Source organism: Panulirus ornatus, chromosome 48 (assembly GCF_036320965.1).
Source record: "Panulirus ornatus isolate Po-2019 chromosome 48, ASM3632096v1, whole genome shotgun sequence".
Classification (NCBI taxonomy): Eukaryota; Metazoa; Arthropoda; class Malacostraca; order Decapoda; family Palinuridae; genus Panulirus; species Panulirus ornatus.
The window spans coordinates 8,088,644-8,111,541 of NC_092271.1; the positions used below are offsets into that span (position 1 = coordinate 8,088,644).

At 39.3% G+C, this 22,898-nt stretch overlaps 1 protein-coding gene across 1 annotated transcript in view; it reads left to right on the forward strand.

Annotated features, from left to right (window-relative positions):
• The window catches only part of LOC139764065 (DNA polymerase nu-like), a 665,939-nt gene that overhangs the window by 446,657 nt on the left and 196,384 nt on the right, over positions 1-22,898 (forward strand). The window contains exon 9 of the mRNA XM_071690521.1: positions 15,615-15,745. Coding sequence (XP_071546622.1) covers positions 15,615-15,745 — 131 coding nt within the window. The remainder of the gene's footprint in view (positions 1-15,614; positions 15,746-22,898) is intronic.

Consider the following 22,898-nt stretch of genomic DNA (forward strand, 5'->3'; position numbering starts at 1 on the left):
TGGGGACATCACACACCCCTGCCGCAAATCGACACTTACTGGGAACCGATCACTCTCCTCTCTTCCTCCTCTTACACATGGCATACATCCTTGGTAAAAACTTATCACTGCTTCTAGCAACTTACTTCCCACACCAGATACTCTTAAAACCTTCCATAAAACATCTCTGTCAACCCTATCATATGCCTTTTCCTGATTTGTGGATGCTATATACAAATCCATTTGTCTTTCCAAGTATTTCTCACATACATTCTTCAAAGCAAACACCTGATCCACACATCCTCTACCACTTGTGAAGACACACTGCTTTTGCCTAATATGATACTCTGTAAATGCTCTGTACCTTCTCAATCAATACCCTCCCATTTAATTTCCCAGGAATACTAAACAAACGTATGCCTCTGTAGGTTGAACGCTCGTCTTTATCACCTTTGCCTTTGTACAATGACACTATGCATGCATTCCTTCAATTCTCAGGCACTTCACCATAGTCCATACATATATTGAATATCCTTACCAACCAATGAACAACACAGGCATCCACTTTTTTGTTAAATTCCACTGCAATTCCTTCCAAACCAGCCGCCTTGCCGGATTTCATCTTTCGCAAAGCTTTCACTACCTCTTACTGTTTACGAAACCATTCTCCCTAACCCTGTCACTTTGAACACCACCTCGACCAAAACACCGTATATCTGCCATTCTATCATCCAACACATTCTACAAACCCTCAAAATACTCACTCCATCTTCTCACTTCATCACTACCAGTTACCACTTCCCCACTTGTTCTCTTGTCTTACACACGTTATTAACCTCCTTCCAAAACATCTTTTTTATTTTTCCAAAAAATTCGCAGTACTCTCTCACACTCATTTGCCCTCTTTTTCGACTGTTGCACCTTTCTCTTGACCTGTTGCCGATTTCATTTATACATCTCCCAGTCATTTACACTACTTCCCTGCAATTATTGTCCAAACGCCTCTTTTCTCTTTCACTAACAACCTTACTTCTTTATCCCACCACTCACTGCCCTTTCTAGTCTGCCCACGTCTCACCTTTCTCATACCACATGCATCTTTTGTGCAAGCCATCACTGCTTCCCTAAATACATCCTTGGGGATAGGGGAGAAAGAATACTTCCCACGGATTCCCCGCTTGTCGTAGAAGGCGACTGAAGGGGAATGGGGCTGTGGTGTGCAACCCTCCGCCCCTTGTAATTAAATTTGTGAAAAGGGAAACAGGAAGGAGTCAAGCGGGGAGTGCTCATCCTTCTTGAAGGCTCAGATTGTGGTGTCTAAATTGGTGTGGATGTAACCAAGATGAAAAGAAAAGGGAGACAGGTAGTGTGTTTGAGGAAAGAAACCTGAATGTTTTGGCTGTGAGGAAAACGAAGCTCATGGGTAATGGGAAAGAGTGGTTTGTGAAAGTTTCGGGAGTAAAGTCAAGGGTTGGTGAGAGGACAAGAGCTAAGGAAGGAGTAGCAATTCTCCCGAAGTATGAGTTGTGGGAGTATGTGAGTGTAACAAAGTAAATTTTAGACTAAGGTGGTTAAACTAAAAGTGGTTGGAGAGGGATGGATGATTATTGGTGCATATGCACCTGGTCATGAGAAGAAAGATCATGAGAGGCAAGCGTTTTGGGAACAGCTGAGTAAGTGTATTAGCAGCTTTGATGCACGAGACAGGGTTATAGTGATGGATGGTTTAAATGCAAAAGTGAGTAATGTGGCAATTGGGATATGATTGGTGTACATGGGAGTTCAGTGTTGAAAATGGAAATGGTGAAGAGCATGAGGATCTGTGTACTGAAAAAAGACTAGTGGTTAGGAATACCTGGTTTAAGATAAGAGATATACATAAGTATGCGTATGTAAGTAGGAGAGATGGCCAGAGAGCATTTTTGGAGTACGTGTTAATTGATATGCGTGTAAAAGAGAGACTTTTGCATGTTAATATGCTAAGAGCGGCAGCTGGAGGGATGTCTGATCACTAACTTGTGGAAGCGTAGATGAAGATTTGTAGAGGTTTCCAGAAAAGAAGAAGGAATGTTTGGGAGAAGAGAGTGGTGAGAGTAAGTAAGCTTGGAAAGGAGACTTTTGTGAGGAAGTATCACGAGAAATTGAGTGTAGAATGGCAAAAGATGAGAGCAAATGACGTGAGGGGAGTGATTGAGGAATTGTTAATATATATATATATATATATATATATATATATATATATATATATATATATATATATATATATATATATATATATATATATATTTATATATATTTATATATATATATACATATATATATATATATATATATATATATATATATATATATATATATATATATATATATATATATATATATATATATATATATATATATATATATATATATATGATACAGCACTGGTGACTGATTCGGGTGAGAAACTGCAGAAGTTGGTGACTGAGTTTGGTGAAGTGTGTGAAAAAAGAAAGATGAAAGTAAATGTGAATAAGAACAAGGTTATTAGGTTCAGTAGGGTTAAGGGACAAGTGAATTGGGATGTAAGTTTGAATGGAGAAAAACTGGAGGAAGTGAAGTGCTTTAGATATTTGGGAGTGGATTTGGTAGCGGATGGAACCATGGAAGCGGAAGTGAGTCGGATGGGAAGGGGGTGAAGTTTCTAGGAGCGTTAAAGAATGTATGGAAGGCGAGAACGTTATTTTGTAGAGCAAAAATGGGTATGTTTGAAGAAATAGTTGTTCCAGCGTTATATGGTCGCGAGCCGTGGGCTATAGACAGGATTGTGCGGAGGAGCGTGGATATGTTGGAAATGAAATGCTTGAGGACAATATGTGGTGTGAGGTGGTGTAATCGAGTAAGTTATGAGAGGGTAAGAGAGATGTGCGGTATTGAAAAAAGTGTGGTTGAAAGAGCAGAAGAGCGTGTATTGAAATGGTTTGGTCTCATTGAGAGAGTGAGAGAGGAAAGATTGAGAAAGAGGATATATGTGTCAGAGGTGGAGGGAACGAGAAGTGGGAGATCAAAGTGGAGGTGGAAGGATGGAGTGAAAAAGATATTGAGCGATCGGGACCTGAACATACAGGAGGGTGAAAGGCGTGCAAGAAAGAGTGAATTTGAACGATGTGGTATACCGGGGTCGACCTGCTATCAATGGATTTAACCAGGACATGTGAAACGTCTGGGTTAAACCATGGAAAGCTTTGTGAGGCCTTGATGTGGAAAAGGAGCTGTGGTTTTAGTGCAATACACATGACAGCTAGAGTCTAAGTGTGGACAAATGTGGCCTTTGTTGTCCTTTCCTAGCGCTACCTCGCGCGCACGCGGGGGCGGGGGGTTGGGAGGAGTGTCATTTCATATGTGGCGGGTGTCGGAGGGAATGTATGAAGTCAGCATGTATGAATATGTGCATGTGTATATATATGTACATGTCTATGTATATGTATGTATGTATACGTTGAAATGAATAGGTATGTACATGTGCGTGAGTGGGCGTTTATGTATATACATGTGTATGTGGGTGGGTTGGGCCAATATTTCGTTTTCCATTGTGCTACCTGGGTAACGCGGGAGACAGCGACAAAGTATGATAAGTTAAATATATCTTTTCTTTCAAACTATTCGCCATTTCCCGCATTAGCGAGGTAGCGTTAAGAACAGAGGAGTGGGCCTTTGAGGGAATACCCTCACCTGGCCCAATTCTCTGTTCCTTCTTTTGGAAAATTAAAAAAAAACGAGAGGGGAGGATTTCCAGCCCCCCGCTCCCAAGTTAGATATATATATATATTTATTTATTTTGCTTTGTCGCTGTCTCCCGCGTTTGCGAGGTAGCGCAAGGAAACAGACGAAAGAAATGGCCCAACCCACCCCCATACACATGTATATACATAGACGTCCACACACGCAAATATACATACCTATACATCTCAATGTACACATATATATACACACACGGACATATACATATATACCCATGCATACAATTCACAGTGTCTGCCTTTATTCATTCCCATCACCAACTCGCCACACATGGAATACCATCCCCCTCCCCCCTCATGTGTGCGAGGTAGCGCTAGGAAAAGACAACAAAGGCCCCATTCGTTCACACTCAGTCTCTAGCTGTCATGCAATAATGCCCGAAACCACAGCTCCCTTTCCACATCCAGGCCCCACACAACTTTCGATGATTTACCCCAGACGCTTCACATGCCCTGATTCAATTCACTGACAGCACGTCAACCCCGGTATACCACATCGATCCAATTCACTCTATTCCTTGCCAGCCTTTTACCCTCCTGCATGTTCAGGCCCCGATCACTCAAAATCTTTTTCACTCCATCTTTCCACCTCCAATTAGGACACCCACTTCTCCTCGTTCCCTCCACCTCCGACACATATATCCTCTTGGTCAATCTTTCCTCACTCATTCTCTCCATGTGCCCAAACCATTTCAAAACACCCTCTTCTGCTCTCTTAACCACGCTCTTTTTATTTCCACATATCTCTCTTACCCTTACATTACTTACTCGATCAAACCACCTCACACCACACATTGTCCTCAAACATCTCATATCCAGCACATCCACCCTCTTGCGCACAACTCTATCCATAGCCCACGCCCCGCAACAATACAACATTGTTGGAACCACTATTCCTTCAAACATAGCCATTTTTGCTTTCCGAGATAATGTTCTCGACTTCCACACATTGTTCAAGGCTCCCAGGATTTGCGCCCCCTCCCCCACCCTATGATTCACTTCCACTTCCATGGTTCTATCCGCTGCCAGATCCACTCCCAGATATCTAAAACACTTTACTTCCTCCAGTTTTTCTCCATTCAAACTTACCTCCTAATTGACTTGACCCTCAACCCTACTGTACGTAATAACCTTGCTCTTATTCACATTTACTCTTAACTTTCTTCTTTCACACACTTTACCAAACTCAGTCACCAGCTTCTGCAGTTTCTCACATGAATCAGCCACCAGCGCTGTATCATCAGCGAACAACAACTGACTCACTTTCCAAGCTCTCTCATCCACAACAGACTTCATACTTGCCCCTCTTTCCAAAACTCTTTCATTCACCTCCCTAACAACCCCATCCATAAACAAATTAAACAACCATGGAGACATCACACACCCCTGCCGCAAAGCTACATTCACTGAGAACCAATCACTTTCCTCTCTTCGTACACGTACACATGCCTTACATCCTCGATAAAAACTTTTCACTGCTTCTAACAACTTGCCTCCCACACCATATATTCTTAATACCTTCCACAGAGCATCTCTATCAACTCTATCATATGCCTTCTCCAGATCCATAAATGCTACATACAAATCCATTTGCATTTCTAAGTATTTCTCACATACATTCTTCAAAGGAAACACCTGATCCACACATCCTCTACCACTTCTGAAACCACACTGCTCTTCCCCAATCTGATGCTCTGTACATGCCTTCACCCTCTCAATCAATACCCTCCCATATAATTTACCAGGAATACTCAACAGACTTATACTTCTGTAATTTGAGCACTCACTCTTATCCCCTTTGCCTTTGTACAATGGCACTATGCACGCATTCCGCCAATCCTCAGGCACCTCACCATGAGTCATACATACATTAATTAACCTTACCAACCAGTCAACAATACAGTCACCCCCTTTTTTAATAGATTTCACTACAATACCATCCAAACCTGCTGCCTTGCCGGCTTTCATCTTCCGCAAAGCTTTTACTACCTTTTCTCTGTTTGCCAAATATATATATATATATATATATATATATATATATATATATATATATATATATATATATATATATATATATATATATATATATATATATACGTATGTAAGTAGGAGAGATGGCCAGAGAGCGTTATTGGATTACGTGTTAATTGACAGGCGCGCGAAAGAGAGACTTTTGGATGTTAATGTGCTGAGAGGTGCAACTGGAGGGACGTCTGATCATTATCTTGTGGAGGCTAAGGTGAAGATTTATATGGGTTTTCAGAAAAGAAGAGTGAATGTTGGGGTGAAGAGGGTGGTGAGAGTAAGTGAGCTTGGGAAGGAGACTTGTGTGAGGAAGTACCAGGAGAGACTGAGTACAGAATGGAAAAAGGTGAGAACAATGGAAGTAAGGGGAGTGGGGGAGGAATGGGATGTGTTTAGGGAATCAGTGATGGATTGCGCAAAAGATGCTTGTGGCATGAGAAGAGTGGGAGGTGGGTTGATTAGAAAGGGTAGTGAGTGGTGGGATGAAGAAGTAAGATTATTAGTGAAAGAGAAGAGAGGCATTTGGACGATTTTTACAGGCAAAAAATGCAATTGAGTGGGAGATGTATAAAAGAAAGAGACAGGAGGTCAAGAGGAAGGTGCAAGAGGTGAAAAAGAGTGCAAATGAGAGTTGGGGTGAGAGAGTATCATTAAATTTTAGGGAGAATAAAAAGATGTTCTGGAAGGAGGTAAATAAAGTGCGTAAGACAAGGGAGCAAATGGAAACTTCAGTGAAGTTCGCAAATGGGGAGGTGATAACAAGTAGTGGTGATGTGAGAAGGAGATGGAGTGAGTATTTTGAAGGTTTGTTGAATGTGTTTGATGATAGAGTGGCAGATATAGAGTGTTTTGGTCGAGGTGGTGTGCAAAGTGAGAGGGTTAGGGAAAATGATTTGGTAAACAGAGAAGAGGTAGTAAAAGCCTTGCGGAAGATCAAAACCGGCAAGGCAGCAGGTTTGGATGGTATTGCAGTGGAATTTATTAAAAAAGTGGGTGACTGTATTATTGACTGGTTGGTAAGGTTATTTAATGTATGTATGACTCATGGTGAGGTGCCTGAGGATTGGCGGAATGCGTGCATAGTGCCATTGTACAAAGGCAAAGGGGATAAGAGTGAGTGCTCAAATTACAGAAGTATAAGTTAGTTGAGTATTCCTGGTAAATTATACGGGAGGGTATTGATTGAGAGGGTGAAGGCATGTACAGAGCATCAGATTGGGGAAGAGCAGTGTGGTTTCAGAAGTGGTAGAGGATGTGTGGATCAGGTGTTTGCTTTGAAGAGTGTATGTGAGAAATACTTAGAAAAGCAAATGGATTTGTATGTAGCATTTATGGATCTGGAGAAGGCATATGATAGAGTTGATAGAGATGCTCTGTGGAAGGTATTAAGAATATATGGTGTGGGAGGCAAGTTGTTAGAAGCAGTGAAAAGTTTTTATCGAGGATGTAAGGCATGTGTACGTGTAGGAAGAGAGGAAAGTGATTGGTTCTCAGTGAATGTAGGTTTGCGGCAGGGGTGTGTGATGTCTCCATAGTTGTTTAATTTGTTTATGGATGGGGTTGTTAGGGAGGTGAATGAAAGAGTTTTGGAAAGAGGGGCAAGTATGAAGTCTGTTGGGGATGAGAGAGCTTGGGATGTGAGTCAGTTGTTGTTCGCTGATGATACAGCGCTGGTGGCTGATTCATGTGACAAACTGCAGAAGCTGGTGACTGAGTTTGGTAAAGTGTGTGAAAGAAGAAAGTTAAGAGTAAATATGAATAAGAGCAAGGTAATTAGGTACAGTAGGGTTGAGGGTCAAGTCAATTGGGAGGTAAGTTTGAATGGAGAGAAACTGCAGGAAGTAAAGTGTTTTAGATATCTGTGAGTAGATCTGGCAGCGGATGGAACCATGGAAGCGGAAGTGGATCATAGGGTGTTGGAGGGGGCGAAAATCCTGGGAGCCTTGAAGAATGTGTGGAAGTCGAGAACATTATCTCGGAAAGCAAAAATGGGTATGTTTGAAGGAATAGTGGTTCCAACAATGTTGTATGGTTGCGAGGCGTGGGCTATGGATAGAGTTGTGCGCAGGAGGATGGATGTGCTGGAAATGAGATGTTTGAGGAAAATGTGTGGTGTGAGGTGGTTTGATCGAGTAAGTAACGTAAGGGTAAGAGAGATGTGTGGAAATAAAAAGAGCGTGGTTGAGAGAGCAGAAGAGGGTGTTTTGAAATGGTTTGGGCACATGGAGAGAATGAGTGAGGAAAGATTGACCAAGAGGATATATGTGTCGGAGGTGGAGGGAACGAGGAGAAGTGGGAGACCAAATTGGAGGTGGAAAGATGGAGTGAAAAAGATTTTGTGTGATCGGGACCTGAACATGCAGGAGGGTGAAAGGAGGTCAAGGAATAGAGTAGATTGCATGGATGTGGTATACCGGGGTTGACGTGCTGTCAGTGGATTGAATCGGGGCATGTGAAGCGTCTGGGGTAAACCATGGAAAGCTGTGTAGGTATGTATATTTTGCGTGTGTGGACGTATGTATATACATGTGTATGGGGGTGGGTTGGGCCATTTCTTTGATCTGTTTCTTTTCTCTACCTCGCAAACGCGGGAGACAGCGACAAAGCAAAAAAAAAAAAAAGAATATATATATATATATATATATATATATATATATATATATATATATATATATATATATATATATATATATATGTATGTGTATGTATGTGTATATGTATATATATATATCTTTCTTTCTTTCATACTATTCGCCATTTCCCGCGTCAGCGAGGTAGCGTTAAGAACAGAGGACTGGGCCTCTGAGGAAACATCCTCATCCAGCCCCCTTCTCTGTTCCTTCCTTTGGAAGAAAAAAAAAAAAGAAAAAAAAAAAAGAGAGAGGGGAGAATTTCCAGCCCCCCGCTCCCTTCCCTTTTAGTCGCCTTCTACGACACGCAGGGAATACGTGGGAAGTATTCTTTCTCCCCTATCCCCTATTCAATATATGTAAAACATAATAACTGGCCATAAATTTACACTATACAAACATGCACAACCAAGGATTGTACAATAATATTAAAGTAACTTGCACCAAAATTATACTAAAACATAAAAATACTCTTGAATCCCTTTTAATCAATGTCTATCTTGACACCTGCTCCCACCTAAACTCTCTCAATGCGATGGCAATGACAAGAGTCTCCATAACTAGTAAAAGCCAGTGCTCTAAGTACAATAACATTCTTCAAGGTTTCAGTGTCTGTTTAAAAAGAGCAAAAATATAATACTCTATCACAGACTCAATTACTCAAAATATTATATCCAAATGAAACCACTTCATTTAGCCAACAGTACATATATATATATATATATATATATATATATATATATATATATATATATATATATATATATATATATATATATATATATATTCTTTCTTTCAAACCATTCGCCATTTCCCGCGTTAGCGAGGTAGCGCCAAGAACAGAGGACTGGGCCTTTTTTGGAATATCCTCACCTGGCCCCCTCTGTTCCTTCCCTTGGAAAATTAAAAAAAAAAACGAGAGGGGAGGATTTCCAGCCCCCCGCTCCCTCCCCTTTTAGTCGCCTTCTACGACACGCAGGGAATACGTGGGAAGTATTCTTAATCCCCTATCCCCAGGGATAATATATATATATATATATATATATATATATATATATATATATATATATATATATATATATATATATATATATATATATATATATATTATCCCTGGGGATAGGGGTGAAAGAATACTTCCCACACATTCCTCGCGTGTCGTAGAAGGCGACTAGAGGGGACGGGAGCGCGGGCCAGAAATCCTCTCCTCCTTGTATTTTTTAACTTTCTAAAATGGGAAATAGAAGAAGGAATCACGCGGGGAGTGCTCATCCTTCTCGAAGGCTCAAACTGGGGTGTCTAAATGTGTGTGGATGTAACCAAGAGAGAGATAGGTAGTATGTTTGAGGAAAGGAACCTGGATGTTTTGGCTCTGATTGAAACGAAGCTCAAGGGTAAAGGGGAAGAGTGGTTTGGGAATGTCTTGTGAGTAAAGTCAGGGGTTAGTGAGAGGACAAGAGCAAAGGAAGGAGTAGCAGTACTCTTGAAACAGGAGTTGTGGGAGTATGTGATAGAATGTAAGAAAGTAAATTCTCGATTGATATGGGTAAAACTGAAAGTTGATGGAGAGAGATGGGTGATTATTGTTGTATATGCACCTGGGCATAAGAAGAAAGATCATGAGAGGCAAGTGTTTTGGGAGCAGCTGAATGAGTGTGTTAGTGGTTTTGATGCACGAGACCGGGTTATAGTGATGGGTGATTTGAATGTAAAGGTGAGTAATGTGGCAGTTGAGGGAATAATTGGTATACATGGGGTGTTCAGTGTTGTAAATGGAAATGGTGAAGAGCTTGTAGATTTATGTGCTGAAAAAGGACTGGTTATTGGGAATACCTGGTTTAAAATTCGAGATATACACAAGTATACGTATGTAAGTAGGAGAGATGGCCAGAGAGCGTTATTGGATTACGTGTTAATTGACAGGCGCACGAAAGAGAGACTTTTGGATGTTAATGTGCTGAGAGGTGCAACTGGAGGGATGCCTGATCATTATCTTGTGGAGGCTAAGGTGAAGATTTGTATGGGTTTTCAGAAAAGAAGAGTGAATGTTGGGTTGAAGAGGGTGGTGAGAGTAAGTGAGCTTGGGAAGGAGACTTGTTTGAGGAAGTACCAGGAGAGACTGAGTACAGAATTGAAAAAGGTGAGAACAATGGAAGTAAGGGGAGTGGGGGAGGAATGGGATGTATTTAGGGAATCGGTGATGGATTGCATAAAAAATGCTTGTTGCGTGAGAAGAGTGGGAGGTGGGTTGATTAGAAACGGTAGTGAGTGGTGGGATGAAGAAGTAAGATTATTAGTGAAAGAGAAGACAGAGGCATTTGGACAATTTTTGCAGGGAAAAAATGAAATTGAGTGGGAGATGTATAAAAGAAAGAGACAAGAGGTCAAGAGAAAGGTGCAAGAGGTGAAAAAGAGGGCAAATGAGAGTTGGGGTGAGAGAGTATCATTAAATTTTAGGGAGAATAAAAATATGTTCTGGAAGGAGGTAAATAAAGTGCGTAAGACAAGGGAGCAAATGGGAACTTCAGTGAAGGACGCAAATGGGGAGGTGATAACAAGTAGTGGTAATGTGAGAAGATGGAGTGAGTATTTTGAAGGTTTGTTGAATGTGTTTGATGATAGAGTGGCAGATATAGGGTGTTTTGGTCGAGGTGGTGTGCAAAGTGAGAGGGATAGGGAAAATGATTTGGTAAACAGAGAAGAGGTAGTAAAAGGTTTGCGGAAGATGAAAGCCGGCAAGGCAGCAGGTTTGGATGGTATTGCAGTGGAATTTATTAAAAAAGGTGGTGAATGTATTATTGACTGGTTGGTAAGGTTATTTAATGTATGTATGACTCATGGTGAGATGCCTGAGGCCTGGCGGAATGCGTGCATAGTGCCATTGTACAAAGGCAAAGGGGATGAGAGTGAGTGCTCAAATTATAGAGGTATAAGTTTGTTGAGTATTCCTGGTAAATTATATGGGAGGGTATTGATTGAGAGGGTGAAGGCATTTACAGAGCATCAGATTGGGGAAGAGCAGTGTGGTTTCAGAAGTGGTAGAGGATGTGTGGATCAGGTCTTTGCTTTGAAGAATGTATGTGAGAAATACTTAGAAAAGCAAATGGATTTGTATGTAGCATTTATGGATCTGGAGAAGACATATGATAGAGTTGATAGAGATGCTCTGTGGAAGGTATTAAGAATATATGGTGTGGGAGGCAAGTTGTTAGAAGGAGTGAAAAGTTTTTATCGAGGATGTAAGGCATGTGTACGTGTAGGAAGAGAGGAAAGTGATTGGTTTTCAGTGAATGTAGATTTGCGGCAGGGGTGTGTGAGATCTCCATGATTGTTTAATTTGTTTATGGATGGGGTTGTTAGGGAGGTAAATGCAAGAGTTTTGGAAAGAGGGGCAAGTATGAAGTCTGTTTGGGATGAGAGAGCTTGGGAAGTGAGTCAGTTGTTGTTCGCTGATGATACAGCGCTGGTGGCTGATCCATGTGAGAAACTGCAGAAGCTGGTGACTGAGTTTGGTAAAGTGTGTGAAAGAAGAAAGTTAGGAGTAAATGTGAATAAGAGCAAGGTTTTTAGGTACAGTAGGGTTGAGGGTCAAGTCAATTGGGAGGTAAGTTTGAATCGAGTAAAACTGGAGGAAGTAAAGTGTTTTAGATATCTGGGAGTGGATCTGGTAGCGGATGGAACCATGGAAGCGGAAGTGGATCATAGGGTGTTGGAGGGGGCGAAAATCCTGGGAGCCTTGAAGAATGTGTGGAAGTCGAGAACATTATCTCGGGAAGCAAAAATGGTTATGTTTGAAGGAATAGTGGTTCCAACAATGTTGTATGGTTGCGAGGCGTGGGCTATGGATAGAGTTGTGCGAAGGAGGATGGATGTGCTGGAAATGAGATGTTTTAGTACAATGTGTGGTGTGAGGTGGTTTGATCGAGTAAGTAACGTAAGGGCAAGAGAGATGTGTGGAAATAAAAAGAGCGTGGTTGAGAGATTAGAAGAGGGTGTTTTGAAATGGTTTGGGCACATGGAGAGAATGAGTGAGGAAAGATTGACCAAGAGGATATATGTGTCGGAGGTGGAGGGAACGAGGAGAAGTGGGAGACCAAATTGGAGGTGAAAACATGGAGTGAAAAAGATTTTGTGTGATCGGGGCCTGAACATGCAGGAGGGTGAAAGGAGGGCAAGGAATAGAGTGAATTGGATCGATGTGGTGTACCGGGGTTGACGTGCTGTCAGTGGATTGAATTAGGCCATGTTAAGCGTCTGGGGTAAACCATGGAAAGCTGTGTAGGTATGTATATTTGCGTGTGTGGACGTATGTATATACATGTGTATGGGGGTGGGTTGGGCCATTTTTTTCGTCTGTTTCCTTGCGCTACCTCGCAAACGCGGGAGATAGCGACAAAGCAAAAAAGAAAAAAAAATGTATATATATATATATATATATATATATATATATATATACATATATATATTTATATTTATATATTTATTTTCCTTTGTCGCTGTCTCCAGCGTTAGCGAGGTAGCGCAAGGAAACAGACGAAAGAATGGCCCAACCCACCCACATACACATGCATATACATACACGTCCACACACGCAAATATACATACCTACACATCTCAATGTATATATATATATATATATATATATATATATATATATATATATATATATATATATATATATATATATATATATATATGTATATTTATATATATATATATATATATACATACACACACAGAGACATATACATATATACATATGTACATATTTCATACTATCTGCCTTTATTCATTTCCATCGCCACCTCGCCACACATGGAATAACAACCCCCTCCCCCCTCATATGTGTGAGGTAGCGCGAGGAAAAAACAACAAAGGCCCCATTCGTTCACACTCAGTCTCTAGCTGTCATGTAATAATGCACCGAAACCACAGCTCCCTTTCCACATCCAGGCACCACAGAACTTTCCATGGTATACCCCAGACGCTTCACATGCCCTGGTTCGATCCATTGGCAACACGTAGACCCCGGTATACCACAGCGTTCCAATTCCCTCTATTCTTTGCACGCCTTTTACCCTCCTTCATATTCAGGCCCCGATCACTCAAAATCTTTTTCACTCCATTTTTCCACCTCCAATTTGGTCTCCCACTTCTCCTCGTTCCCTACACTTCTGACACATATATCCTCTTGGTCTGTCTTTCCTCACTCATTCTCTCCATGTGACCAAACCATTTCAAAACTCCCTCTTCTGCTCTCTCAACCACACTGTTTTTATTACCACACATCTCTCTTACCCTTACATTACTTACTCGATGAAACCACCTCACACCACATATTGTCCTCAAACATCTCATTTTCAGCACATCCACCCTCCTGCGCACGACTCTATCCATAGCCCACGTCTCGCAACCATACAACATTGTTGGAACCACTATTCCTTCAAACATACCCATTTTTGCTTTCCGAGATAATGTTCTCGACATCCACACATTCTTCAACTCTCCCAGAATTTTCGCCCCCTCCTCCACCCTATGATTCACTTCCGCTTCCATGGTTCCATCCGCTGCCAGATCAACTCCCAGATATCTAAAACACTTCATACAATTCGCCATTTCCCGCGTCAGTGAGGTAGCGTTAAGAACAAAGGAATGAGCTTTTGAGGGAAATCCTCACTTGGCTCCCTTCTCTGTTCCTTCTTTTGGAAAATTGAAAACGAAAGGGGAGGATTTCCAGCCCCCCGCTTTCTTCTCTTTTAGTCGCCATCTACGACACTCAGGGAATGCGTGGGAAGTATTCTTTCTCCCCTATCCCCAGGGATATATATATATATATATATATATATATATATATATATATATATATATATATATATATATATATATATATATATATATATATATATATATATTTTTTTTTTTTTTTCTTTCAAACTATTCGCCATTTCCCGTGTTAGCAAGGTAGCGTTAAGAACACAGGACTGGGCCTCTGAGGGAATATCCTCACCTGACCCCCTTCTCTGTTCCTTCTTTTGGAAAATTAAAAAAAAAAAAACAAGAAGGGAGGATTTCCAGCCCCCCGCTCCCTCCCCTTTTAGTCGCCTTCCACGACACGCAGGGAATACGTGACAAGTATTCTTTCTCCCCTATCCCCAGGGATATATATATATATATATATATATATATATATATATATATATATATATATATATATATATATATATATATATATATATATATATATATATATATATATCTATGAGTCCACGGGAAAAATGAAACACGATAAGTTCCCAAGTGCACTTTCGCGTAATAATCACATCATCAGGGGAGACACAAGAGATAAATATGACAGTCAGTAGATATACAACGACGGGACGTAGCTAGAACGCCATTTGGAAAAGTATGAAGTATGTAAAGTGGTGCAGAGAATATGATGTTTGACGGAAAAACAAGCAAATACTTGTCATCTAAATTGAAAAAAATGAGCAAATTATTGGTTAACAATAATGCAACAATACTGCTTGTTCATACACTCATGATTATGAACGTTAAGATGGTCAAAAGAGCATATATTCTACATGCTTACAAGAATGGAAAAGTACTTCTGTCATGTTTATATATAATTCCATCCATATATAGCATGTCAGTCAACATCAATATTCTTGTACGACTTAAATGATAATGAAAATAATAATAACGGTGATGATAACAGTTTTCTTTCATATCCATGGAGACAGGATGAAATGGATACTGCCCACTCATCTCCTGCATTTTGTAAAAATTAACTCTTATTATCTTACTAGCTATCTCTATCTATTTATCTATCTCTGTCTATTTTCTATTTCTGTCTCTGACGTCCGTTCCCTTTGGAAACTCCCTCAAAGGAGTGGCCACAGCAAAAACTTATCCATGACTGCTGTGCCGCTTCTTAGCCTTTAGTGTCTCGCCCTTAACAAGTCACTGCAGAAGACAACTCCTGCGCAGTGGTCACAGAGGCTTCTAACTAATGTCCGTACCTACTACTGCTGTTTGTAAGCTGACTGTTATATTGCTTTCTTGTATCTCTACTTTGACTTTTTTGAGATAGGAATATGAATCAGTTTTTTTTTCATAGTTGTATGCCATTTCTTATTTAGATGTTATACTGTTTTCCAAATGTTATTTAAGAAAATGAAGACGAGCTCTGTGTTGTTTTCAGTTGGGCCGTCTACTAGGGTGTCATCGTCTTCCTGCTCTTGTGCTTCGCCATCGCCTTCTCAGCAAGCTTAAAACAACCTATGTTGATGGCATCATGGCCTGCTTGCAGGGATCATATATCAAGGCTAGCTGGTAATATTCTTCCTAGGTTATTATCCGGATATCATGTATACTATCATCCTGATATCTCCTATACTGTCATCCTGATATCTCCTATACTATCATCCTGATATCTCCTATACTATCATCCTGATATATCCTATACTGTCTTCCTGATATCTCCTATACTATCATCCTGATATATCCTATACTGTCTTCCTGATATCTCCTATACTATCATCCTGATATCTCCTATACTATCATCCTGATATATCCTATACTATCATCTTGATATCTCCTATACTGTCTTCCTGATATCTCCTATACTATCATTCTGATATCTCCTATACTATCATCCTGATATATCCAATATTATCATCCTGATATCTCCTAGACTATCATCCTGATATATCCTATCCTATCATCCTGATATATCCTATACTATCATTCTGATATCTCCTATACTATCATCCTGATATCTCCTATACTATCATCCTGATATCTCCTATACTATCATCCTGATATATCCTATTCTGTCTTCCTGATATCTCCTATACTATCATCCTGATATCTCCTATACTATCATCCTGATATATCCTATACTATCATCCTGATATCTCCTATACTGTCTTCCTGATATCTCCTATACTATCATCCTGATATCTCCTATACTACCATCCTGATATCTCCTATACTATCATCCTGATATATCCTATACTATCATCCTGATATCTCCTATACTGTCTTCCTGATATCTCCTATACTATCATCCTGATATCTCCTATACTATCATCCTGATATATCCTATCCTATCATCCTGATATATCCTATACTATCATTCTGATATCTCCTATACTATCATCCTGATATCTCCTATACTATCATCCTGATATATCCTCTACTATCATCCTGATATATCCTATACTGTCTTCCTGATATCTCCTATACTATCATCCTGATATCTCCTATACTATCATCCTGATATCTCCTATACTATCATCCTGATATCTCCTATACTATCATCCTGATATCTCCTATACTACCATCCTGATATCTCCTATACTATCATCCTGATATATCCTATACTATCATCCTGATATCTCCTATACTGTCTTCCTGATATCTCCTATACTATCATCCTGATATCTCCTATACTATCATCCTGATATCTCCTATACTATCATCCTGATGTCTCCTATACTATCATCCTGATATCTCCTATACTATCATCCTGATATCTCCTATCCTATCATCCTGATATATCCTATACTATCATTCTGATATCTCCTATACTATCATCCTGATATCTCCTATACTATCATCCTGATATATCCTCTACGATCATCCTGATATATCCTATACTGTCTTCCTGATATCTCCTATACTATCATCCTGATATCTCCTATACTATCATCCTGATATATCCTATACTGTCTTCCTGATATCTCCTATACTATCATCCTGATATCTCCTATACTATCATCCTGATATCTCCTATACTATCATCCTGATATCTCCTATACTATCATCCTGATATCTCCTATACTACCATCCTGATATCTCCTATACTATCATCCTGATATCTCCTATACTATCATCCTGATATCTCCTATACTACCATCCTGATATCTCCTATACTATCATCCTGATATCTCCTATACTATCATCCTGATATATCCTATACTGTCATCCTAATATCTCCTATACTGTTATTTTCAATAAAAAAGAATTAATTTTACAGTTTTTCCAAGTGAGTCTCTGATCAGGTTATTCATCCCAACAGGCATTTCAGATGACAAGCTGACATTTAAGAATCATAACAAGATGTGTTTATGAATTGTGGGATGTGTAGTTTGGATCAGTAATGACCTATATGTGCTGTACAGGGAAGGAGATCTAACCTTGTAAGGCTCCTGTATCTTGCCATACTTTACTATCATATATCTGCATTAATCATGTCCTCATTCATTTTCCTCCATTCATTCACCACTATTATATTCTAAAAGTACTTCTTTACATCTTTTTAAATGGTTTTCTTATATAATTTGATGTTATGTTCTCTGATGGCTCTATCCCTATGTTTTTTGAAGATCTGTTCACTGTCCACATCATTGATCTGTTCATTATACACATCATTGATCTGTTCACTATACACATCATTGATCTGTTCACTATCCACATCATTGATCTGTTCACTATACACATCATTGATCTGTTCACTATCCACATCATTGATATGTTCACTACACACATCATTGATCTGTTCACTATACACATCATTGATCTGTTCACTATCCACATCATTGATCTGTTCACTCTACACATCATTGATCTGTTCACTATACACATAATTGATCTGTTCACTATACACATCATTGAACTGTTCACTATACACATCATTGATCTGTTCGCTATGCACATCATTGATCTGTTCCCTATCCACATCATTGAACTGTTCACTATACACATCATTGATCTGTTCACTATACACATCATTGATCTGTTCGCTATCCACATCATTGATCTGTTCACTATCCACATCATTGATCTGTTCGCTATCTACATCATTGGTCTGTTCACTATACACATCATTGATCTGTTCACTATGCACATCATTGATCTGTTCACTATACACATCATTGATCTGTTCGCTATCCACAACATTGATCTGTTCACTATCCATATCATTGATCTGTTCACTATCCACATAATTGATCTGTTCGCTATCCACATCATTGATCTGTTCACTATACACATCATTGATCTGTTCACTATACACATCATTGATCTGTTCGCTATGCACATCATTGATCTGTTCACTATACCCATCATTGATCTGTTCGCTATACACATCATTGATCTGTTCACTATACACATCATTGATCTGTTCACTATACACATCATTGATCTGTTCACTATACACATCATTGATCTGTTCGCTATCCACATCATTGATCTGTTCACTATCCACATCATTGATCTGCTCACTATCCACATCATTGATCTGTTCTCTATACACATCATTGATCTGTTCGCTATCCACATCATTGATCTGTTCACTATCCACATCATTGATCTGTTCGCTATCCACATCACTGATCTGTTCGCTATCCACACCATTGATCTGTTCACTATACATATCATTGATCTGTTCACTATCCACATGATTGATCTGTTCACTATACTCATCATTGATTTGTTCGCTATCCATATCATTGATATGTTCACTATCCACATCATTGATCTGTTCACTATACACATCATTGATTTGTTCACTATCCACATCATTGATCTGTTCGCTATCCACCTCATTGATCTGTTCACTATACACATCATTGATCTGTTCGCTATCCACATCATTGATCTGTTCACTATACACATCATTGATCTGTTCACTATACACATCATTGATCTGTTCACTATACACATCATTGATCTGTTCACTATCCACATCATTGATCTGTTCGCTATCCACATCATTGATATGTTCACTATACACATCATTGATCTGTTCAGTATCCACATCATTGATCTGTTCGCTATCCACATCATTGTTATGTTCGCTATCCACATCACTGATCTGTTCGCTATCCACATCATTGATCTGTTCACTATACACATCATTGACCTGTTCACTATCCACATGATTGATCTGTTCACTATACTCATCATTGATTTGTTCGCTATCCACATCATTGATATGTTCACTATCCAATTCATTGATCTGTTCACTATACACATCATTGATTTGTTCACTATCCACATCATTGATCTGTTCACTATCCACCTCATTGATATGTTCACTATACACATCATTGATCTGTTCGCTATCCACATCATTGATCTGTTCACTATACACATCAATGATCTGTTCACTATACACATCATTGATCTCTTCACTATACACATCATTGATCTGTTCGCTATCCACATCATTGATCTGTTCACTATCCACATCATTGATCCGTTCACTATCCACACCATTGATCTGTTCGCTATCCACATCATTGATCTGTACACTATCCACATCATTGATCTGTTCACTATCCACATCATTGATCTGTTCACTATAAACATCATTGATCTGTTCACTATACACATCATTGATCTGTTCGCTATCCACATCATTGATGTTCACTATACACATCATTGATCTGTTCACTATCCACATGATTGATCTGTTCAATACACACATCGTTGATCTGTTCGCTATCCACATCATTGATCTGTTCACTGTCCACTTCATTGATCTGTTCACTATACACATAATTGATCTGTTCACTATACACATCATTGATCTCTTCGCTATCCACATCATTGATCTGTTCACTATCTACATCATTGATCTGTTCGCTATCCACATCATTGATATGCTCACTTTCCACATCATTGATCTGTTCGCTATCCACATCATTGAACTGTTCACTTTCCACATGATTGATCTGTTCACTATACACATCATTGATCTTTTTACTATACACATCATTGATCTGTTGGCTATACATATCATTGATCTGTTCACTATCCACATCATTGATCTGTTCGCTATCCACATCATTGATCTGTTCACTATCCACATTATTGATCTGTTCGCTATCCACATCATTGATCTGTTCGTTATCCACATCATTGATATGTTCACTATCCACATCATTGATGTGTTCACTATACACATCATTGATCTGTTCACTATCCACATCATTGATCTGTTCACTATCCACATCATTGATCAGTTCGCTATCCACATCATTGATCTGTTCACTATCCACGTCATTGATCTGTTCGCTATCCACATCATTGATCTGTTCACTATCCACGTCATTGATCTGTTCACTATACACATCATTGATCTGTTCACTATCTACATCATTGATCTGTTCGCTATCCACATCATTGATCTGTTCACTATCCACATCATTGATCTGTTCGCTATCCACATCATTGATCTGTTCACTATCCACATCATTGATCTGTTCGCTATCCACATCATTGATCTGTTCACTATCCACATCATTGATCTGTTCGCTATCCACATCATTGATATGTTCACTATCTACGTCATTGATCTGTTCACTATCCACATCATTGATCTGTTCACTATCCACATCATTGATCTGTTCACTATCCACATCATTGATCTGTTCACTATCCACATCATTGATCTGTTCACTATCCACATCATTGATCTGTTCGCTATCCACATCATTGATCTGTTCACTATCCACATCATTGATCTGTTCGCTATCCACATCATTGATCTGTTCACTATCCACATCATTGATCTGTTCACTATACACATCATTGATCTGTTCACTATCCACATCATTGATCTGTTCGCTATCCACATCATTGATCTGTTCACTATCCACATCATTGATCTGTTCACTATCCACATCATTGATCTGTTCGCTATCCACATCATTGATCTGTTCACTATCCACATCATTGATCTGTTCACTATCCACATCATTGATCTGTTCACTATCCACATCATTGATCTGTTCACTATCCACATCATTGATCTGTTCGCTATCCACATCATTGATCTGTTCACTATCCACATCATTGATCTGTTCACTATCCACATCATTGATCTGTTCACTATCCACATCATTGATCTGTTCGCTATCCACATCATTGATCTGTTCACTATCCACATCATTGATCTGTTCACTATCCACATCATTGATCTGTTCACTATCCACATCATTGATCTGTTCGCTATCCACATCATTGATCTGTTCGCTATCCACATCATTGATCTGTTCACTATCCACATCATTGATCTGTTCGCTATCCACATCATTGATCTGTTCACTATACACATCATTGATCTGTTCACTATCCACATCATTGATCTGTTCACTATCCACATCATTGATCTGTTCGCTATCCACATCATTGATATGTTCACTATCCACATCATTGATCTGTTCACTATCCACATCATTGATCTGTTCACTATCACATCATTGATCTGTTTCGCTATCCACATCATTGATCTGTTCACTATACACATCATTGATCTGTTCACTATCCACATCATTGATCTGTTCAGCTATACACATCATTGATCTGTTCACTATCCACATCATTGATCTGTTCGCTATCCACATCATTGATCTGTTCACTATCCACATCATTGATCTGTTCACTATCCACATCATTGATCTGTTCGCTATCCACATCATTGATCTGTTCACTATCCACTTCATTGATCTGTTCGCTATCCACATCATTGATCTGTTCACTATACACATCATTGATCTGTTCGCTATCCACATCATTGATCTGTTCATATCCACATCATTGATCTGTTCACTATCCACATCATTGATATGTTCTCTTTCTACATCATTGATCTGTTCGCTATCCACATCATTGATCTGTTCGCTATCCACATCATGATCAGTTCGCTATCCACATCATTGATATGTTCACTATCCACATCATTGATCTGTTCGCTATCCACATCATTGATATGTTCAATATCCACATCGTTGATCTGTTCACTATACACATCATTGATCTGTTCACTATGCACATCATTGATATGTTCACTATCCACATCATTGATCTGTTCGCTATCCACATCATGGATATGTTCACTATCCACATCATTGATCTGTTCACTATCCACATCATTGATCTGTTCGCTATCCACATCATTGATATGTTCACTATCCACATCATTGATCTGTTCACTATACACATCATTGATCTGTTCACTATACACATCATTGATCTGTTCACTATACACATCATTGATCTGTTCACTATGCACATCATCGATCTGTTCACTATCTACATCATTGATCTGTTCACTATCCACATCATTGATCTGTTCACTATCCACAACATTGATCTGTTCACTATCCACATTATTGATCTGTTCGCTATCCACATCATTGATCTATTCACTATCCACATCATTGATCTGTTCTCTATCCACATCATTGATATGTTCACTATCCACATCATTGATCTGTTGACTATCCACATCATTGATCTGTTCGCTATCCACATCATTGATCTATTCACTATCCACATCATTGATCTGTTCACTATCCACATCATTGATATGTTCACTATCCACACCATTGATCTGTTCACTATACACATCATTGATCTGTTCGCTATACACATCATTGATCTGTTCGCTATCCACATCATTGATCTGTTCACT